This window comes from Tachypleus tridentatus, chromosome 3 (assembly GCF_004210375.1).
Source record: "Tachypleus tridentatus isolate NWPU-2018 chromosome 3, ASM421037v1, whole genome shotgun sequence".
NCBI classification, from domain to species: Eukaryota; Metazoa; Arthropoda; class Merostomata; order Xiphosura; family Limulidae; genus Tachypleus; species Tachypleus tridentatus.
Window position 1 is genome coordinate 44,874,466 of NC_134827.1, and position 23,454 is coordinate 44,897,919.

The following is a 23,454-nucleotide window of genomic DNA, read 5'->3' on the forward strand; positions in this document are numbered from 1 at the left end:
AGTTAATTCATGTATATAGTTAATATATATGTATAGTTAATTCATGTATACAGTTAATATATATGTATAGTTAATTTATATATATAGTTAATATATATGTATAATTAATTTATATATACAGTTAATATATATGTATAGTTAATTTATATATATAGTTAATATATATGTATAGTTAATTTATATATACAGTTAATACATATGTATAGTTAATTTATATATATAGTTAATACATATGTACAGTTTATATATATATATATAAGAAGAATATTTAATGAATAAATAATTCGATCATGTTCCTTGATATCACTTCATCGTTTAAAAGTAAATTAAGAACTTCTTACTTGTGTTATGTCTAACTCATAAATATAAGAACATCCGTCTCTGACTTTACCCGTTAAATGCAATGACAGAATAGACTGTATGTACTAGGATATTCTGTATTGTGTGATAATATTGTTTGTTCGTTAAAGGACAAGTTCAACAATGGACTCTACTTATGTCCTGGTAACTGTAAGCCTTGATCGTAAGGTCACGGTACTTTATGTCTGCTTATTTTCTTATGTTTACGAATGCTACTCTAGGGCTATCTACGCTGACTATCCTTTGTTTTCAACTGATAGATTAGAAGTAAAACAACTAGATTAGAAACGATTTTTGATTACTTTTGTCTGACTGAATAGTGCGGTTTAACTGTCACCCCTAGAATGCACCAATAACATCACCGTAACAGAGGTAACTGGACACGAACTATAGACCTGTAGAGGGACGTTAACCATGTTCGGCCTTGGAGTTCATATCTGATTACTGCAGGTGTTCATCATAACGTTTCGGTGTTCTAGTTAAGTAATATCGTATCTGTGAGTTCACTAACTGATGTAATTTTGGTCATCTGAATAAGTAATATCTAATTTGAGAAACAAGTGAATCAGATTGGTTTGGACATCTAAATAAGTAATTTTGTAACTTTAGTAATAACGAAGGGAGACCGTTTCGGTGGTGTAGATTAGTATTATCTAAGTTCAGTAATAACCAAGTGACGTCGTTTCGGTAGCCTGGACTACTAATGTCTGTTTACAAGATGGCGATCTAGCCTAGGTTAACAATTACATTTTGTTTACTTTACTAACCTGTAATGAGGGTTGATTACATTCATTCAGACTTAGCGGATTTTAATTAGCATTTTTACAGTTACTCATTGTATTACACCCTTTACATACTGTAGTTAATCACTGCAGGTTCAGACCGCGCTTAGAGTATTACATTACCAACACCTTCTTCAGCTGTTACTGGTCAACATGGGAGTACAGAAAGCTCTCAGACGTTTTTATTACTAGTCAACATGGGAGTACAGAAAGCTCTCAGACGTTTTTATTACTAGTCAACATGGGAGTACAAAAAGCTCTCAGACGTTTTTATTACTAGTCAATATGGTAGTACAGAAAGCTCTCAGACGTTTTTATTACTAGTCAACATGGGAGTACAGAAAGCTCTCAGACGTTTTTGTTACTAAACAACATGGGAGTACAAAAAGCTCTCAGACGTTTTTATTACTGGTCAACATGAGAGTACAGAAAGCTCTCAGACCTACATTATACTTAGTAAAATAACTGTTTTCAAAGCTAGACATAAGCTAGGTCAAATAAACAGAACACCTAATTATTCTGTTTGTATTTTTAATGGTCCAGTTGTGATATTTACGCAAAATACAGTACGTCATTTCACCTATAGAGGGCGAGTTTGTTCCGATAGTGCAAGAAAAACGAGAGAGATTAGCCGTATTTATTTATTCACAACGAACTACTCAGCTACGTGTGTATCCTTAAATAGTTCCTTCGAACTAAAACACGGTTAGTTAGCTATCACAGTCCTGAAAATATTCTCTCATAAAATGTATCGAACTTCATCAGTTATTAACTAGAACGCCCACGCGCAGTCTTCTTGATTGGAGTCGAGTTGTTAGGGCGGTGTTTAGTATATCTGAAAAAAGCTCGGCAGCGGCACCTGGTGCCACAAACTGCCCCGTTGCAGACAAGACATCACGTGCCCCTATCCCCATGCGGGAGACCATCGCTCAGACCAGTTCATCACGCACGTAAAGAACATCGCAGAGTGGCACTTCACGCGCTTACAAGGCACGCGTTGTACGGTGTAAAAGACAACGTCACGCATCTCACGAGGTTCGAGGACTGCGCCAGCTGCGTGACTTACGTCCAGGTGTCTCTTTTCAAACAATTATTCAAAAACCACTCATCTCTCGGAGACGACCAAAGACATATCAACTTTGTGTGGAGAACCGAGCAGTGACTTCTAAAATCGAGTGATTAGGACCGGTCAAACCTCAGACTTTATACTGTCACAAACCTTGAAAACTTTATCGACCAGTGAGGGACAGGCGACACGCGCAGCGGGCACGCGAAGCCCTTAGCGTTGGCCAATAAGGTTTGGTATAGTACCTGTTGTGGTTCTGAAGAGCTACAGATTGTTAAAAGACAGACGGGGCAAAATAAACGAACGGCCGACAGAGGTTGCCATAGCTGATATAACTGAATGTATTCTTATAATATACTGCTTATTTTCACACATTCTACTATCCATAAACATATTCTGATATAAATATGAACTCTCTGAAGCATCCTTTTCTCCACTGATAAGACAGGTAAGAAATGTACCTTTGTTCCGTTATTTAAATATGTACTAGAAAAATACATGAATATAGAGAAAACTCACTAAAATATTATGTGAAATGTGGTGACACATAAGTTCGGAGAATGCACGTTATAATATTCAATATAATAAGGAAATACATAAACACAGAACAACTCTTAAAATATTCAGTTTACTAGGGAAATCATGAATATAGAATAATTGTTAAAATATACATTTTATTTGAGAAATGTATGGATACAAAGAATACACTTTAGGCTACTTTATTCACTAGGATAACACACAAACATAGATAATACACGCTTTGATATTCAATATACTAGAAAAATATCTAAACACAGAGGTTAAAACTACACTCGAAATGTATCAAACAAAACAATCATGTATACTAGTGGTACAAACAGTAGACACTGGTTGTGTACTGGAAACTATTAATGTATAGTAATGGTACAGACAGTAGGCTCTGGTTGTGTACTGGAAACTATTAATGTATAGTAATGGTACAGACAGTAGGCTCTGGGTGTGTACTGGAAACTATTAATGTATAGTAATGGTACAAACAGTAGACACTGGTTGTGTACTGGAAACTATTAATGTATAGTAATGGTACAGACAGTAGGCTCTGGGTGTGTACTGGAAACTATTAATGTATAGTAATGGTACAAACAGTAGACACTGGTTGTGTACTGGAAACTATTAATGTATAGTAATGGTACAGACAGTAGACACTGGTTGTGTACTGGAAACTATTAATGTATAGTAATGGTACAGACAGTAGGCTCTGGTTGTGTACTGGAAACTATTAATGTATAGTAATGGTACAGACAGTAGGCACTGGTTGTGTACTGGAAGCTATTAATGTATAGTAATGGTACAGACAGTAGACACTGGTTGTGTACTGGAAACTATTAATGTATAGTAATGGTACAGACAGTAGACACTGGTTGTGTACTGGAAACTATTAATGTATAGTAATGGTACAGACAGTAGACACTGGTTGTGTACTGGAAACCATTAATGTATAGTAATGGTACAGACAGTAGACACTGGTTGTGTACTGGAAACCATTAATGTATAGTAATGGTACAGACAGTAGACACTGGTTGTGTACTGGAAACCATTAATGTATAGTAATGGTACAGACAGTAGACACTGGTTGTGTACTGGAAACCATTAATGTATAGTAATGGTACAGACAGTAGACACTGGTTGTGTACTGGAAACCATTAATGTATAGTAATGGTACAGACAGTAGACACTGGTTGTGTACTGGAAACCATTAATGTATAGTAATGGTACAGATAGTAGACACTGGTTGTGTACTGGAAACCATTAATGTATAGTAATGGTACAGACAGTAGACACTGGTTGTGTACTGGAAACTATTAATGTATAGTAATGGTACAGACAGTAGGCACTGGTTGTGTACTGGAAACTATTAATGTATAGTAATGGTACAGACAGTAGGCACTGGTTGTGTACTGGAAGCAATTAATGTATAGTAATGGTACAGACAGTAGACACTGGTTGTGTACTGGAAACTATTAATGTATAGTAATGGTACAGACAGTAGACACTGGTTGTGTACTGGAAACCATTAATGTATAGTAATGGTACAGACAGTAGACACTGGTTGTGTACTGGAAACCATTAATGTATAGTAATGGTACAGACAGTAGACACTGGTTGTGTACTGGAAACTATTAATGTATAGTAATGGTACAGACAGTAGGCTCTGGTTGTGTACTGGAAACTATTAATGTATAGTAATGGTACAGACAGTAGGCTCTGGTTGTGTACTGGAAACTATTAATGTATAGTAATGGTACAGACAGTAGGCTCTGGTTGTGTACTGGAAACTATTAATGTATAGTAATGGTACAAACAGTAGACACTGGTTGTGTACTGGAAACTATTAATGTATAGTAATGGTACAGACAGTAGACACTGGTTGTGTACTGGAAACTATTAATGTATAGTAATGGTACAGACAGTAGACACTGGTTGTGTACTGGAAACTATTAATGTATAGTAATGGTACAGACAGTAGACACTGGTTGTGTACTGGAAACTATTAATGTATAGTAATGGTACAGACAGTAGACACTGGTTGTGTACTGGAAACCATTAATGTATAGTAATGGTACAGACAGTAGACACTGGTTGTGTACTGGAAACTATTAATGTATAGTAATGGTACAGACAGTAGACACTGGTTGTGTACTGAAAACTATTAATGTATAGTAATGGTACAGACAGTAGACACTGGTTGTGTACTGGAAACTATTAATGTATAGTAATGGTACAGACAGTAGACACTGGTTGTGTACTGGAAACTATTAATGTATAGTAATGGTACAGACAGTAGGCACTGGTTGTGTACTGGAAGCAATTAATGTATAGTAATGGTACAGACAGTAGACACTGGTTGTGTACTGGAAACTATTAATGTATAGTAATGGTACAGACAGTAGACACTGGTTGTGTACTGGAAACTATTAATGTATAGTAATGGTACAGACAGTAGACACTGGTTGTGTACTGGAAACCATTAATGTATAGTAATGGTACAGACAGTAGACACTGGTTGTGTACTGGAAACTATTAATGTATAGTAATGGTACAGACAGTAGGCTCTGGTTGTGTACTGGAAACTATTAATGTATAGTAATGGTACAGACAGTAGGCTCTGGTTGTGTACTGGAAACTATTAATGTATAGTAATGGTACAGACAGTAGGCTCTGGTTGTGTACTGGAAACTATTAATGTATAGTAATGGTACAGACAGTAGGCACTGGTTGTGTACTGGAAGCTATTAATGTATAGTAATGGTACAGACAGTAGACACTGGTTGTGTACTGGAAACTATTAATGTATAGTAATGGTACAGACAGTAGGCTCTGGGTGTGTACTGGAAGCTATTAATGTATAGTAATGGTACAGACAGTAGGCACTGGTTGTGTACTGGAAGCTATTAATGTATAGTAATGGTACAGACAGTAGACACTGGTTGTGTACTGGAAACTATTAATGTATAGTAATGGTACAGACAGTAGGCTCTGGGTGTGTACTGGAAACTATTAATGTATAGTAATGGTACAGACAGTAGGCTCTGGTTGTGTACTGGAAACTATTAATGTATAGTAATGGTACAGACAGTAGACACTGGTTGTGTACTGGAAACTATTAATGTATAGTAATGGTACAGACAGTAGGCTCTGGGTGTGTACTGGAAACTATTAATGTATAGTAATGGTACAGACAGTAGGCTCTGGTTGTGTACTGGAAACTATTAATGTATAGTAATGGTACAGACAGTAGACACTGGTTGTGTACTGGAAACTATTAATGTATAGTAATGGTACAGACAGTAGACACTGGTTGTGTACTGGAAACTATTAATGTATAGTAATGGTACAGACAGTAGGCTCTGGTTGTGTACTGGAAACTATTAATGTATAGTAATGGTACAGACAGTAGACACTGGTTGTGTACTGGAAGCTATTAATGTATAGTAATGGTACAGACAGTAGACACTGGTTGTGTACTGGAAACTATTAATGTATAGTAATGGTACAGACAGTAGACACTGGTTGTGTACTGGAAACTATTAATGTATAGTAATGGTACAGACAGTAGACACTGGTTGTGTACTGGAAACTATTAATGTATAGTAATGGTACAGACAGTAGGCTCTGGGTGTGTACTGGAAACTATTAATGTATAGTAATGGTACAGACAGTAGGTTCTGGGTGTGTACTTGAATATTTACTAGTGTTAAGATGCAAACAACGAAACTTGACCACTAATCTTGTAATAACAACAAAACTTGGCCACTAATCTTGTAACAACAACAAAACTTGACCACTAATCTTGTAATAACAACAAAACTTGACCACTAATCTTGTAATAACAACAAAACTTGACCACTAATCTTGTAATAACAACAAAACTTGACCACTAATCAAGTAATAACAACAAAACTTGACCACTAATCTTGTAATAACAACAAAACTTGACCACTAATCAAGTAATAACAACAAAACTTGACCACTAATCAAGTAATAACAACAAAACTTGACCACTAATCTTGTAATAACAACAAAACTTGACCACTAATCAAGTAATAACAACAAAACTTGACCACTAATCTTGTAATAACAACAAAACTTGACCACTAATCTTGTAATAACAACAAAACTTGACCACTAATCTTGTAATAACAACAAAACTTGACCACTAATCTTGTAATAACAACAAAACTTGACCACTAATCAGGACCTCATGAACTATCTAAACACTTTCAGCCATGCTTTTCTCTTCTGTCGGTACAGGAATTGGTTACAGTACACGTAATTAATAATGTTTAATAACAGTGCAACCACGAACATCGCTTTTAACCACATATATTCGTGTTCCTTATACTGAACAAATTTTGAAAATTATGGTGTAGAAAGTTTAAATGTTGAAAGACATTTTTATATTAAACTCTCTTCTCGAGACTAAAGTGACAAATGAACAGAGACTTCCTGTTACGATAGAAGAGTTGTATTGGAAACTGTACTTATGTATTACTGGTGTTGCTTAGAAATATTCTGATAAGTTATTGTTTAGAAAATCGTTTTTTTCACCTTTCATATTAGTGACTTGTTTTTATATGTTGTAAAGGATAAAACAGTTAAAAGAAATCATTCATTCCACATAATAGATATAAAACACAAAGGAAAATCAACATATCAAATATAAAACACATAGGAAAATCAACATATCAAATATAAAACACATAACAAACTCGATATGTCAAATATAAAACACATAACAAACTCGATATGTCAAATATAAAACACATAACAAACTCGATATATCAAATATAAAACACAAACTCCATATGTTACATACAAAACACATAGAAACACTGTTATGTTAAATATAAAACACAAACTCCATATGTTACATACAAAACACATAGAAACACTGTTATGTTAAATATAAAACACAAACTCCATATGTTACATACAAAACACATAGAAACACTGTTATGTTAAATATAAAACACAAACTTCATATGTTACATACAAAACACATAGAAACTTTGTTATGTTAAATATAAAACACTTAACAGACTACATCAGTAATTAGTGCAACTGCTTTCCTTAGCTGTTTTTTTCCTTTGGATGAATCATTTCTTACTGGAGGCTCTATGACCAGCAGGGATCCCACAAACAAGTTGGAACGTAAATAGTTGAGGAAACGTTTTTAAAAACCTGTGGAGTTTATATGTTCTGTCGGTGACTATAGCTTAATGTTAGACAAATAACTTAAGCACTGTAGAAAGACGTATCAAAAAGATACTGGATTACATTTTAAATCCTTGTTTTGAAATTATTTTTAGAACTCTAATATGATTGTTACAAAGCTTAAAACACGTCTACATGTTTGGATTCGAATTCCTGAACTGAGAAATATGTTTCAATTTTACTGATTTATATATATTTATATTCATATGGTTTTGTTAGATATAAATGTCACTAAATCAAACTCACTGACAAACTGTATTATTGTATCTAACTGGATAACATAAATATATCTTACAAATACTTACATCTATGTTGTAACGTTGTAACTATCTTACAATACTTTACATCTATGTTGTAACGTTATAACTATCTTACAAATACTTTACATCTATGTTGTGACGTTATAACTATCTTACAATACTTTACATCTATGTTGTAACGTTATAACTATCTTACAAATACTGTGATCTTCACCATATCGGTATGGAGGTTCATCAGGTCTATGTTGTAACGTTATAACTATCTTACAAATACTTTGATCTTCACCATATCGGTATGGAGGTTCATCAGGTCTATGTTGTAACGTTATAACTATCTTACAAATACTGTGAACTTCACCATATCGGTATGGAGGTTCATCAGGTCTATGTTGTAACGTTATAACTATCTTACAAATACTTTGATCTTCACCATATCGGTATGGAGGTTCATCAGGTCTATGTTGTAACGTTATAACTATGTTACAAATACTTTGATTTTAACCATATCGATATGGAGGTTCATCAGGTCTATGTTGTAACGTTATAACTATCTTACAAATAATTTGATCTTCACCATATCGGTATGGAGGTTCATTAGGTCTATGTTGTAACGTTATAACTATCTTACAAATGCTGTGATCTTCACCATATCTGTATGGAGGTTCATTAGGTCTATGTTGTAACGTTATAACTATCTTACAAATACTGTGATCTTCACCATATCGGTATGGAGGTTCATCAGGTCTATGTTGTAATGTTATAACTATCTTACAAATACTTTACATCTATGTTGTAACGTTATAACTATCTTACAAATACTGTGATCTTCACCATATCGGTATGGAGGTTCATCAGGTCTATGTTGTAACGTTATAACTATCTTACAAATACTTTGATCTTCACCATATCGGTATGGAGGTTCATCAGGTCTATGTTGTAACGTTATAACTATCTTACAAATACTTTGATATTCACCATATCGGTATGGAGGTTCATCAGGTCTATGTTGTAACGTTATAACTATCTTACAAATACTGTGATCTTCACCATATCGGTATGGAGGTTCATCAGGTCTATGTTGTAACGTTATAACTATCTTACAAATACTGTGATCTTCACCATATCGGTATGGAGGTTCATCAGGTCTATGTTGTAATGTTATAACTATCTTACAAATACTTTACATCTATGTTGTAACGTTATAACTATCTTACAAATACTGTGATCTTCACCATATCGGTATGGAGGTTCATCAGGTCTATGTTGTAACGTTATAACTATCTTACAAATACTTTGATCTTCACCATATCGGTATGGAGGTTCATCAGGTCTATGTTGTAACGTTATAACTATCTTACAAATACTTTGATCTTCACCATATCGGTATGGAGGTTCATCAGGTCTATGTTGTAACGTTATAACTATCTTACAAATACTGTGATCTTCACCATATCGGTATGGAGGTTCATCAGGTCTACGCGGCGGTACTTACAAATTTTGTTTTGCAGTTTTATGGTCGTCTTTAAGTTTTCGTGTCGTTCCTTGCTAATGGATTCTGACCATGATAAAATGTTGTATCGATATACAGAAATGTACACACATTTGCGGTTTCGCATTTTGTTTCTTGTAGCTTTTTCGGCGTTTTTATACAATAATCAAATAGGTGAAGCAAATCATGACTTTACATAATTTTAGTTTAGTGGACAGCTAGTTATCAAATATTAATATTATTAACATTAACTTAAACAGTTGAGCAGCATGTACAGATGTTATCGTACCGTCATAACAAGTCATGATGAAACATTAGTCACACTGACACATGTCATGTTGACACACTTTAGCATATCATTTTGAAACATCATTGCCAGTCACGCTGCCATATAATATCATGTTGACACATTATGGTAAGTCATGCCGAAGTATCGTATCTGGATATGACACGGAATGATGTCGTATTGAAACATTATAAGAAGGAATGTTGTAATATGTTCAGTACGGTATGTCAATTTAATATGTATATGTTATATCATATAAATTAAAGTGGAACCGTACGTGAATTAACTTTCATATTTTGTTGTCTAGTAAGGCACACATGTTTTATATATCAGGACTAACTCCGTTAAATAGTTTGACAGTTAACAAGGCTCAAGCTGGAACAAACGCGTCTAATGAATTTAGATTTGTATAATTATGTGTAGTACAATTAATAATTCTTAATTTGATAGTATTTACTAACTTTGGATAATCCGGTGTTTAACGACTTTGCTTGCGCTACCTATGATCTAATTACTTACCCGCTTAAAAAAGTCCAGCAATAAGTTTAAGGGGGTGCCGATGCCCCGTATGGGCATAACGCAGATAGCTCTTGGCGCTTGAAAACAAATAGTTTCGGATAAAATATGTTTAGTCAAGATATGTTCAGCGTACGCGGTATATGAGAATGCCGTACCAGGCCATAACTGCAAGTGATACATTTATGTAACTGTATACCCTTGTGGACTCCAGTGAGCTATTAATTCAACATGTAAACAAACAGCTCATGTTCACGTACTTAATGTGGTCCGGTGCATTTTGTTAAAACTGGTTTTAGTTAAGTTTTATTAAAGTAATCTATTTCCCTGAACATCCCAGTTGGGTAAGTGGAATACCTTTCCTCAAAACTAAATATCTGCCATAGTTTGTTTATTGAAGTACATCAGCTTTCTCGACTGTCTACTATTATGAAGTACCACGAACAAAAAAATCAGAGAATAATTGATTTTAATGACACATAAAACCTATAAAAACTGATTACATCGACACATAAAACCGAAAAGAACTGATTATAACGACACATTAAACCTATAAGCATTATTTATAATGACACATAAGACCTATAATTATTAATTATAAGGACACATATAACCTATATGTATTAATTATAACGACAATAATATCTATCCTGTTAAACTACTCGAACTTCGTTACGATTCACCAATATTTTTAAGTCATGCTGATTTCCCACAGCCTAAACACAAAACCTTTCTAACCAGCCAAGAACATTCGAACACTTGACCAAAGGTCATGTCAATATAAAATATTCTAACTCCATGTACAACATGAAGAATACTTTGTAATCTATCAGAAACACAGTGACTTATCCTAATCATTAACTATCAAAAACATGGTGACTAACCCTAATCATTAACTATCAAAAACATGGTGACTAACCCTAATCATGAACTATCAGAAACATGGTGACTAACCCTTATCATGATGTCGTGACCAATATTAACCTATCAGAGATATGGTAATTATAGATTTGATAACTACAGATATAGTAACTATATTATACTGATATAAACAATTGTTCTTTCTCTGTACGTATATATAAATATTTATATATATGTGTGTATGGATGTACAAAGAACAATAACAGACATTTTGAAAATGTTAAGTGACTTCAAAAATCAGCTTCCTAATCAGAATAAATTCTTGCTACGAAAGCGCCATCTCTTGGAGATTTAATAAAATTTATTGAAATATATTTCATGAAAGTACATTTGTGTTGGAGAAGATATTAAATAGTTGAATTCAAGTTTTAATTTATTCCAGAATTTAAAAAGTGACACAAAAGTATTGGCATGAAAACTTTCGAACAAACGTTTAAACTGTACGTTCTGTCCACAAACAAAACAAGTTGTTTGTGACCTTTATGTATTTGTCGAATTTTGTCTTTTACTTTTTACGGTTTTATTTCTCGCAGTAAACGTAAAAAAAAAAAAAACAACAACAACAAAAAAAGTGTCTGTCTTACTTAATAAACTTAAAAATATAAAGGAAAGGAAGCAAGAAAACCTGAACCATAACAAAATGATTTATATCCTACTTGCTGATACAATACTGTTTTCAAAGAATTTGACGTCAGGACAAACATTTATAAACAACACATATCAAGTTAGTTATAGAAATTAATCTTCGTTCCAAGTATAACAAAAATAATTACAATACGTATATATAACAGTAAGATGAACATTTCACCATTTTGAGGGTTCGATAGAAACAAAGATGAATTTGAAGTCTTTCATTCAAGGTCGAAGAATGAAATTGATGAATATTGTCCCGGGAATGTTATGTTTTGTATTTATGAAGAAGTCTACAGTGACACATGAATTTTGTACTGAACATGTAGTTAATGTGAAATTGGCAGTGACACACGTAATGCTATACTATACTACAGTGACATACGTAATGCTATACTATACTACAGTGACACACGTAATGCTATACTATACTACAGTGACACACGTAATGCTATACTGTACTACAGTGACATACGTTATGCTATACTGTTAGTTTGAGTGATACACGTTATGTTATGCTATTAAAGTTTTGAAGTGAAACACGTTATGCTAAAGTGTTATAATGGTCAGTGATGCTCGTTAAGTTTTTCTACTGAAGTTTGAAGTGATGCGGGAAGCGTTTATTAGCGTCCTTTGTATGCTAAATGTTTAAGTGTTAAGTTAATCAAATATATAGTATATGAAAGTTAAATATACATAAAGGAGTACTGACCTTACTTTATAGTTTCTAATAACTCATTTTAGATACTATAATTAATTGATTTAATACCATTTAACTTTAAGAAATCAATAGTTATTATTGTACAACCGTTCATGCTATAAACTGTAATTAGGCTTAATGCCCAGCGCTCCACGCAGTCATATCCTTGTCATTATAGGCCTATATATTCTCGTTACGGAATACTTTATAGGTTAAGGCATATGACCTCCTGAAATTTCTCCGTTTCGTTAAACTTTATATCAGCTAATTGGGCTTGCAGTCGTTAGCTGATTCTTCGTAGCGTACTGTACACAGACGCTGAGCGGTTCCAAGAAATGTAGGCCAGAATTATATTAAATGAAAGGCATATAAAGTATGATGACCCAACTAAGCCGAAAGAAGTGATGTTTAACGGGTAACGTCGTTCATGCGCAAGCTTTTGAAAATATATCTATAAGAAATTTCCAAGAAATAGTCAACGAAAGGTTCTGGTTTACACCTTCTTAAATTTCTTTATTTCTATATTTAGGCTAAGGACGTCGTCTGTATCTTCTTTCAGTTCCTAAACGTAACACAACTTGGTTCCTTGACTGACTTTCAACCAATAGAAATCTCAGCTTATGGCAGAACAACTTATTATTTGCAGTTAATTTACATTAAAAAATTAAAAACATCAAATTAAGTTTCGTCATGATATAATACTTGGTGACGTAACTAGTGAAATATATTAGTAAAAACTAAGGCCGATGAGATCAGTGTGTTAGTGTTAGTAAACTAGGACTAATTATATAATACTTGGTAATGTAACTAGTGAAATAAATATCTTAGTAAAACTAAGATGAAATAACCGTCAGTGTTAGTAAATTAGGACTAATGTGATCTATGTGTTAAGGTTAGTAAACTAGGTCTAATAATACTTGGTGATGTATGAAGTGAAATATATTAGTAAAACCAGGATTAATGAAATAACCATGTTAGTGTTAGTGAACTAGAACAGACGAGATCGGTGTGAGTTAACAAACAGTTCTATATTTTCTCACTAGGTTAATATTAAAATTCATCAGAAATAACGTTCAACTAAACGTGAGCAGATCCCTCCCCCAGTGGCACAGCGGATTGCGTGCGGATTTATACTGCTAAAATCCCAGTTTCAATACCCGTGGTGGGCACAGCAGAGATAACCCTTTGTGTAGCTTTGTGCTAAATAACAAAACAAAAACGCGAACAGAAAGACGGATATATCCCTTCCTGTAATTTCACTTCCTATAAACAGATATATCATATTCTATTATATGAAATGGCCACAAGTATGGCAGTAAAATACTGTTATTTCTATAAATAGGAATATGTTTTATATAACATATTAAGCGCAGTAACGTCACTTAGGAACAGAGTATAACAATTAAAGAAACAACCACAATATCAATGTTCCTGGGGTTAGAGTATTCTCCACAATTTTTATCTGTTGTATATTTCAAGCAGAGACATTGTGGGAAGTCACCTATAGGTAATGGGTGTGGGTGTCAGGCGAGGGTACATTTCTTTCTGATAAGGACACCTACGGGGACGTATCTCCTCCTTCCAAGCCTTCGTGTGTCGCTTGTTTCGTGAACTATTTCAAAACCAGTTTGAAGTGAACAAAAGTTACTTCAAAAGGGAGTGTATTTTTGTGATATATTTAGTTTGAGATTTTCAAGAAATTATACCCCACATAAAAAGGTTTTTATTGGATTTCAGAGTTTTTATTTGAGGGATTCAGGGACACCAGGCATGAGTTTCAGTTTCATAGTTTTTGCAGACTGTAACACTTCAGCTGAAATTTGTTATATTTTTTACTGTCAAACGTCATGACTGTAGGGGGCACTTCGGACTATTATTTTCAACTCCATGAAACACAAAAACGTGTTATCATATTTTACAGATAACACTCTATAACAATAAAATAACAAATGCCAGCTAAAATGTGAAATGTAATAAAACTTGATATTTAATATAAGACAGTTTATATAATAAACATGAGTATACTGGTCCATGTAAGATGTTAGGTTCGTATACTTGTAAAACCTGATATTTAGTTCCGCTATGCCCACATACCATGGCCATTTTGGAAAGAGTTACACTCTCACACCCACCGTTTTATCGCCCGATTACAGGAATTCAGCGAGTCGGCTGGACTTTACAAGCTACATACAACTGTTCATATTTGTCATGACCACCAGGTCCTGGTTCAGGTTAACCATGTGAATCTTCTGATTTTTGGTAATTTACTAAATTCTTTAGTGTAATAATGTATAAAACGTAACCATGGTAACATTATGACAACCTTATGATCTGGAAATCGGTGAACATGTTACCATGGTAACACTGTATGCAACTTGTATGGTTTAGGAAACGACATAAAAGTTTGAAGCTTTTTTCTTCACAACAGACTTGAATTAACCTGTGACCTACCTTCGTTGACCGGTCTTGACCCCACTACGTTTGGAGTTTATTATTTCGTGTTTCCTGCAACTAGTTTGTAGCTTATTCCAGAAACCACTTCAAAGTTCGTGCTGGATTCCAGGGGAGCGCGTTGTCTCGAGGAGGGTAAACAGACAGCTCCCCGGGAGACCATTAAAGGCTGTGCCCGAACACCTCCGCCCTTTAACCACCAATTCCCAGGTTCCTGCCGCGAACTGGCTTCCAGTTGTCCGCGCTGGCCACTGGCGGCCGCCCGCTGCCCCGAAAAACTGGAAACGTTCCGCAGAAATTCAGTGAAGACTGGTCGAAGTGGAACTGGTGATAAATGAAGAAGGTTCACGCCGTCAGAACCTTCCCCAACGTTACAAGTCATTGGCTACCGGAGGCTTCGTTATTACTACTGCCCCCTAGGGGCGTCAAGGTCGATTGACATTTGTGTTTTTTGACATGCATCCCCCTTTTGTCTGACCTCGTCAAATCGTCAACCGGATCTCCCGAGATTCTCATTTCAGTAACAGCACGAGACTTGGGTTAGGCCTCACTACCACCGTTTCCAAATGACCATTTATCTGACACGGCTATGTGGGGAAATCGTAGAGCGCTGACGCAAACCGGGAGTCATATTAACATAGCTAACTAGAAGTTATGATGGATGTTTCAAAGTGAGGACGACGTCAATAATTATTTTTACCTCGGATGCTGAATATAATACGAAGAACCGTAAACCGTTTCTAACATCAGACTCAAGAGGACAACATTCTTGCCAGAGATACGGTGTGTTGAGATGAGTTTTTTCGTTACGTAGTCAGTTGGTGTTGGCAAACCTGTAGTTTGCGTAAGATGCTAATAAATTACGATGAACTGATAGTTATGTTAATTGCTTGGTTAAAATGTTAATATAATATTAGAGTCACAAATACCTTCAATTTCTTACATAATGATATATAATATATACTGTGATTGATTTCGTCTTGGCCTTATTCACAGAAAACAGACAGTAAATACAGCCAAAAGAAATCAAACCAAGAATTTTTCACCAATTTACTCCAGTGGGTCGGTGGTAAGTTTACATAATTACAACGATAAAATCAGAAATTCAATACTCAGCGTTGGACAGAACTCATAGCCCGTTGTACGGTTCGGAAGTAAAACAATTTATAAACCATTAGGCCTAAAGTTTTGTCACGTAGAGTTTGTACGGTTCGGAAGTAAAACAATTTATAAACCATTAGGCCTAAAGTTTTGTCACGTAGAGTTTGTACGGTTCGAAAGTAAAACAATTTATAAACCATTAGGCCTAAAGTTTTGTCACGTAGAGTTTGTACTGTGAAGATTTGTAATACACAGTCTGGAATGTAAAGATTTGTAATACACAGTCTGGAATGTAAATATTTGTAATACACAGTCTGGAATGTAAAGATTTGTAATACACAGTCTGGAATGTAAAGGTTTGTAATACACAGTCTGGAATGTAAAGATTTGTAATACACAGTTCGTAATGTAAAGATTTGTAATACACAGTCTGGAATGTAAAGATTTGTAATACACAGTCTGGAATGTAAAGATTTGTAATACACAGTTCGTAATGTAAATATTTGTAATTTACAGTTAGTTTGTTTGTTTCTGAAATTTGCGCAAAGCTACACAAGGGCTATCTCCGCCAGCCGTATCTAATTTAGCACTGTAAGACGAAAGGGAAGGCAGCTAGTCATCACCACCCACCGCCAATTCTTGGACTACTCTTTTACTAACGAACAGTGAGATTGACCGTTACATTATAACGCTCCCACGGATGAAAGGACGAGTATGTTGGGTACAACGGGTATTCGAACCCGCGACCCTCAGATTACAAGTCGAACGCCTTAACCCACCTGGCCATGCCGAGCCTTTACAGTTTGTAATGTAAAGATTTGCAATGCACAGTTTGAAATGCTATGCACATCTTCTCATTATCAGGAAAGTCATATCTAGACGTAAAAATATGACTTGATATAATTTAGGATAAAAAATATCTTAAACCGAAAATAACATTATGTGAAACTAACCTCCCACGAAGCATTATAATTATCAATAAGGGTGGATCTATATTTGTATACAATTATCAATAAGGGTGGATCTATATTTATATACAATTATCAATAAGGAAGAATCTATATTTATATACAATTATCAATAAGAATGTATCTATATTTATATACAATTATAAATAAGAATGGATCCATATTTATATACAATTATAAATAAGAATGGATCTATATTTATATACAATTATCAATAAGAATGGATCTATATTTGTATACAATTATCAATAAGCATGGATCCATATTTATATGCAATTAGCAATAAGGGTGGATCTATATTTATGTACAATTATAAATAAGGGTGGATCTATATTTATGTACAATTATCAATAAGGGTGGGTCTATATTTATATACAATTATCAATAAGGGTGGATCTATATTTATGTACAATTATCAATAAGGGTGGGTCTATATTTATATACAATTATCAATAAGGGTGGATCTATATTTATGTACAATTATCAATAAGGGTGGATCTATATTTATATACAATTATCAATAAGGGTGGATCTATATTTATATACAATTATCAATAAGCATGGATCCATATTTATATACAATTATAAATAAGGGTGGATCTATATTTATATACAATTATCAATAACCATGGATCCATATTTATATACAATTATCAATAAGGGTGGATCTATATTTATCTACAACTATAAATAAGGGTGGATCTATATTTATGTACAATTATCAATAAGGGTGGATCTATATTTATGTACAATTATCAATAAGGGTGGATCTATATTTATATACAATTATCAATAAGGGTGGATCTATATTTATATTGAATTATCAATTAGGGTGGATCTATATTTATATACTTGACTCTCTGACCCTATCACATTTGTTTATAGTCGCCCAGTAACTCGCGATGGTTATTTTTCACGTGTTGCCCAGTAATTAGAGGGTTACTTTTTCGTGTTGCCCAGTAACACGCAGTAGTTATTTTTCACGTGTTGCCTTCTCTGTCAACGAATAAACGCTAAGACCTGTAAGTAGCAAGTGTTTGACCAGTGACGTGTAACTATCTAGTATTTAACCTGCGACCTGTAAGGAGCTAGTGTTTATCGTGTGACCTGAATCTAGTGTTTAATCTGTGAACTGCAGACAGCTAGTGTTTAGTCTGTGACCTGCAGATAGCTGGTGTTTAACCTGTGACCTGCAGATAGCTAGTGTTTAATCTGTGACCTGCAGATAGCTAGTGTTTAATCTGTGACCTGCAGATAGCTAGTGTTTAATCTGTGACCTGCAGATAGCTAGTGTTTAATCTGTGACCTGCAGATAGCTAGTGTTTAATCTGTGACCTTCAAATAGCTAGTGTTCAACCTGTGACCTTCAAATAGCTAGTGTTTAATCTGTGACCTGCAGATAGCTAGTGTTTAATCTGTGACCTTCAGATAGCTAGTGTTTAACCTGTGATCTTCAAATAGCTAGTGTTTAACCTGTGACTTTCAAATAGCTAGTGTTTAACGTGTGACCTAGAAGTAGCTAGTATTTCTATAACAGCCTGTATAACTCATAACTTAGTGGTCATAATAAGTGATAGCTTTAGCAACAACTTACACAGTAATTTAAAATTACTTTAGTTCTTCATTATAATACATGTGCAATTCGGGTTATTACATAATTATTATAGTATCTATAATGTAACTTAGTTGTATTTATATACGACGCACCCCGAAATGAGACTTGTCAAGGTTTAGTGTGAAACACATCCTTATAATGTGATACAAACAAACATATATATGGGAGTGGAACAAGAAAGTCTAAATTGAGTGAAGGTCAAATGTGTAGGATACCAGGTGGCGGGCTAGTCGTGGGTCTCAAATTGAAGTCTGTGTTTTCATGGTATCAAAAAGGGAACTCCCGCCCATCTTGGTTAGTCACATAAAGAGCCGGGCGGATCCTGTTCTTAGAGACCCGATTGATGGAAATTACTTTTTGTTGTTGTTGAGTCTGAGATTGTAGAAAAACAAAGTATAATAGGCTGTGCAAGAGATACACTGGCTGACGTATGATACATTTATATTAAACTCTGCTCGGACGTTCTTTAGAAGCCAACCACATGGACTTTAAATCTATTTAGGGCACTGTACCGTGTTCTGACAACACGGTCTTGTAGTCCACTTAGTGTACTGTACCGTGTTCTGACAACACGGTCTTGTAGTCCACTTAGTGTACTGTACCGTGTTCTGACAACACGGTCTTGTAGTCCACTTAGTGTACTCTACTGTGTTCTGACAACAGGATCTTGTAGTCCACTTAGTGTACTGTACTGTTTTCTAACAACAGGATCTTGTAGTCTACTTAGTGTACTCTACTGTGTTCTGACAACACGGTCTTGTAGTCTACTTAGTGTACTGTACTGTTTTCTAACAACAGGATCTTGTAGTTAGTGTACTGTACTGTGTTCTTACAACAGGGTCTTGTAGTCTACTTAGTGTACTGTACTGTGTTCTAACAACAGGATATTGTAGTCTACTTAGTGTACTGTACTGTTTTCTAACAACAGGATCTTGTAGTTAGTGTACTGTACTGTGTTCTAACAACAGGGTCTTGTAGTATACTTAGTGTACTGTACTGTGTTCTAACAACAGGATCTTGTAGTCTACTTAGTGTACTGTACTGTGTTCTAACAACAGGATCTTGTAGTCTACTTAGTGTACTGTACTGTTTTCTAACAACAGGATCTTGTAGTTAGTGTACTGTACTGTGTTCTAACAACAGGGTCTTGTAGTCTACTTAGTGTACTGTACTGTTTTCTAACAACAGGATCTTGTAGTCTACTTAGTGTACTGTACTGTGTTCTAACAACAGGACCTAGTAGTCTACTTAGTGTACTGTACTGTGTTCTAACAACAGGATCTTGTAGTCTACTTGGTGTACTGTGTTCTAACAACAGGATCTTGTAGTCTACTTAGTGTACTGTACTGTGTTCTAACAACAGGGTCTTGTAGTCGACATAGTGTACTGTATTGTGTTCTAACAACAGGATCTTGTAGTGTACTTAGTGTACTGTACTGTGTTCTAACAACAGGGTCTTGTTGTCTACTTAGTGTACTGTACTGTGTTCTAACAACAGGATCTTGTAGTCTACTTAGTCTACTGTACTGTGTTCTAACAACAGGATCTTGTAGTTAGTCTACTGTACTGTGTTCTTACAACAGGATCTTGTAGTTAGTGTACTGTACTGTGTTCTAACAACAGGGTCTTGTAGTCTACTTAGTGTACTGTACTGTGTTCCAACAACAGGGTCTTGTAGTCTACTTAGTGTACTGTACTATGTGCTAACAACAGGATCTTGTAGTTAGTGTACTGTACTGTGTTCTAACAACAGGATCTTGTAGTCTACTTAGTGTACTGTGTTCTAACAACAGGGTCTTGTAGTCTACTTAGTGTATTGTACTATGTGCTAACAACAGGATCTTGTAGTTACTGTACTGTACTGTGTTCTAACAACAGGATCTTGTAGTCTACTTAGTGTACTGTGTTCTAACAACAGGATCTTGTAGTCTACTTAGTGTACTGTACTGTGTTCTAACAACAGGATCTTGTAGTTAGTGTACTGTACTGTGTTCTAACAACAGGGTCTTGTAGTCTACTTAGTGTACTGTACTGTGTTCTAACAACAGGACCTTGTAGTCTACTTAGTGTACTGTACTGTGTTCTAACAACAGGATCTTGTAGTCTACTTAGTGTACTGTACTGTGTTCTAACAACAGGATCTTGTGGTCTACTTAGTGTACTGTACTGTGTTCTAACAACAGGACCTTGTAGTCTACTTAGTGTACTGTACTGTGTTCTAACAACAGGATCTTGTAGTCTACTTAGTGTACTGTACTGTGTTCTAACAACAGGACCTTGTAGTCTACTTAGTGTACTGTACTGTGTTCTAACAACAGGATTTTGTAGTTAGTGTACTGTACTGTGTTCTAACAACAGGATTTTGTAGTTAGTGCACTGTACTGTGTTTTAACAACAGGACCTTGCAGTCTACTTAGTATACTGTACTGTGTTCTAACAACAGGATTTTGTAGTTAGTGTACTGTACTGTGTTTTAACAACAGGACCTTGCAGCCTACTTAGTATACTGTACTGTGTTCTAACAACAGGACCTTGTAGTCTACTTAGTGTACTGTACTGTGTTCTAACAACAGGATTTTGTAGTTAGTGTACTGTACTGTGTTCTAACAACAGGATCTTGTAGTCTACTTAGTGTACTGTACTGTGTTCTAACAACAGGACCTTGCAGTCTACTTAGTATACTGTACTGTGTTCTAACAACAGGACCTTGTAGTCTACTTAGTGTACTGTAGTGTGTTCTCACAACAGGATTTTGTAGTTAGTGTACTGTGCTGTGTTCTAACAACAGGATCTTGTAGTCTACTTAGTGTACTGTACTGTGTTCTAACAACACGGTCCTGCAGTCTAGTTACGATGCTGTGCTATGTTCTAACATACATTATTAATTTAATAATAATTTCATTTGCACAAACTCTCACATTGTAGTGTTTCGATTGATATAAACATGTATTATGAATGTTTGATAAACGTCTATTTCAGAACAGGCTTGTGTAATTTAAATAGTTTGAACATTATAATAAAGTTGGTAACTATTTCCAGCCCTGAATCGGGTCGTTTTACGTTAATATTTACGTTGACATGTGGCTCACTTTCTCGGTGCCGCCTTTGTTTCGCTCTTTCTCACCCGTTAAGTTTGTAATGTCCCATCACACTTCATCACCTTAAATATTAAAACTTAAATTCAAGCAAGGTTTTAAGTACAGTTAAATAATCACTCACGTGAGAGGACGAATAGGAACCACTGATCATCCAAGTTGGGATTCAATTCTTGAATCTTCTCTCTAAATAAACCAAAACCTTCCCAAGTTTGTTTGCGTTTCCAGTTAGGATTGTAAGTGGTATGTGTCAGTGTAAGACACTTTAAGAGTAAGACAGACTCAGAGAAATTCTGCAAAGTATGTGTTGTAAACATTAAACCGTTTGTTCTATAAATAATATTGTAATTACACTGTATCATTATTTTAATAAGATGCTGATGGAATGTTACTGATGGGAACAGCGTGGTTTGTTTAATATCGGTAAACTGTAGTAAGGTTTGTACCACGAGCTACAAATAAAACATTCTTGTTATTTGTACGATGTGCAACTTACCTGGATTACTTCCTTGAAGTGATGTTAAGCGCAGACACGGGCAATCACGCCTGGTTTGAAATTTCTCCAACAGGATATACGTGAAATATGGCTCTCCACGTCTCGTGGATAGGCCTAATTCCCATAATCTGTACACACAAAAAAGGGAATAGCGGGGTAGCGATCTTATCTTTACGGATACACAGACATTGCTATAGAAAGCATGTTATAAGTGTAAAGTCTTAGTTCGAGAGATCGGTATTCTAGATATTACGAGATACAGAGGTTGGAAGATGTAATGTATTATCATATGAAGTAAGAGAGCTCCACGCCTTGAGATTTAAATAGTATCTATAGTCTAGTAACATTCTTGTCCTTTGTAAGAATCAGAAATTACTTAAGTAAATCAAGCCGAACGGAGGAATGTATTTATAAAGATAGAAGAAGCATTTTGAATTCTGACAAACAAGTCTCATTTAGAATTAAAATGAGCTATTGAGTGCCTACGTTTGTTAACGTTTAGATGGACCCGTTCAGTCGTGGAAGTGTAATGTGAGCCATGGTTAAGTTAGTTAGTTAGTCCAGAAAATTATTATATATAATTTCATTTCATGAACTATTCTAATTAATAAAATAAGGGATTTGTATATTGTCCTTACCTTTACTGTTTTAAAATATGTGTAATGTAGTCCGTAGTTCTTACCTTTATTGTCTTGAAATACGTCTTATGTATCCTGTAGTTCTTACATTTAGTATCTTTAAATATGTCGTAATTAGGTCTTACCTCTATTGTTTTAACATGTATTATGTTGCCTGTAGTTCTTACATTTAGTTTCTTTAAATATGTCGTAAGTAGGTCTTACCTCTATTGTTTTAAGATATCTTATGTGGCCTGTAGTTCTTACATTTAGTATCTTTAAATATGTCGTAAGTAGGTCTTACCTCTATTGTTTTAACATGTCTTATGTGGCCTGTAGTTCTTACA

General features: G+C 34.8%; 1 protein-coding gene and 1 long non-coding RNA gene across 4 annotated transcripts in view; one reads left to right on the plus strand and one right to left on the minus strand.

The window, feature by feature from the left end:
• Positions 1–2,013: 2,013 nt before the first annotated feature.
• The window catches only part of LOC143246790 (uncharacterized), a 74,557-nt gene continuing 53,116 nt past the window's right edge, over positions 2,014–23,454 (plus strand). The window contains exons 1-2 of one of the 3 annotated variants that reach the window (XM_076493942.1): positions 2,014–2,656; positions 7,823–7,899. In XM_076493942.1, the coding sequence (XP_076350057.1) occupies positions 7,866–7,899 (34 nt within the window). In that variant the 5' untranslated portion in view covers positions 2,014–2,656; positions 7,823–7,865. Of the gene's footprint in view, positions 2,657–7,822; positions 7,900–15,561; positions 15,999–23,454 lie in introns of those variants that run through there. The other 2 variants (XM_076493943.1, XM_076493944.1) reach the window with 2 other exon arrangements.
• Positions 22,490–23,454, minus strand: part of LOC143246061 (uncharacterized) — a 39,061-nt gene continuing 38,096 nt past the window's right edge. The window contains exon 3 of the long non-coding RNA XR_013025760.1: positions 22,490–22,618. This is a non-coding gene — a long non-coding RNA (uncharacterized LOC143246061). The remainder of the gene's footprint in view (positions 22,619–23,454) is intronic.